This window comes from Etheostoma spectabile, chromosome 2 (assembly GCF_008692095.1).
Source record: "Etheostoma spectabile isolate EspeVRDwgs_2016 chromosome 2, UIUC_Espe_1.0, whole genome shotgun sequence".
NCBI classification, from domain to species: Eukaryota; Metazoa; Chordata; class Actinopteri; order Perciformes; family Percidae; genus Etheostoma; species Etheostoma spectabile.
In genome coordinates, this window is record NC_045734.1 from 12,278,605 (window position 1) to 12,278,933 (window position 329).

Sequence of the window (329 nt, forward strand, 5' to 3'; positions counted from 1 at the left end):
ATCTATCTATCTATCTATCTATCTATCTTACATAAAAAGCAGTGCATGTAACGTCCGGTCTCTTTACTTATTGCAGGTCAATGCAGGCAAGGTAAGAAACATAACATTTCTACTGATCTATACGTGATCAGTGCAATAATCCAAAATCCAAACGCTATTTCTCACTCTTCACACAGAAACAGAGGATGATAGCAGCTATGAATGCTATGAACACCATGAACGCCATGAATGCTATGAATGCTATGAACGCTATGAACGGTATGAATGCTATGAACGGAGGAATGCTGGCAGGTATGAACGGTATGAACGGAGGAATGATGGCAGGTATG

The 329-nt window shown here is 40.1% G+C and overlaps 1 protein-coding gene across 3 annotated transcripts in view; it reads left to right on the plus strand.

Moving 5' to 3' along the window:
- scpp9 (secretory calcium-binding phosphoprotein 9) overlaps positions 1–329 on the plus strand; it is a 2,490-nt gene that overhangs the window by 319 nt on the left and 1,842 nt on the right. For 2 of the 3 annotated variants that reach the window (XM_032532379.1, XM_032532385.1), the window contains exons 3-4: positions 77–91; positions 177–324. In XM_032532379.1, the coding sequence (XP_032388270.1) occupies positions 77–91; positions 177–324 (163 nt within the window). The remainder of the gene's footprint in view (positions 1–76; positions 92–176; positions 325–329) is intronic. The other variant, XM_032532384.1, reaches the window with a different exon arrangement.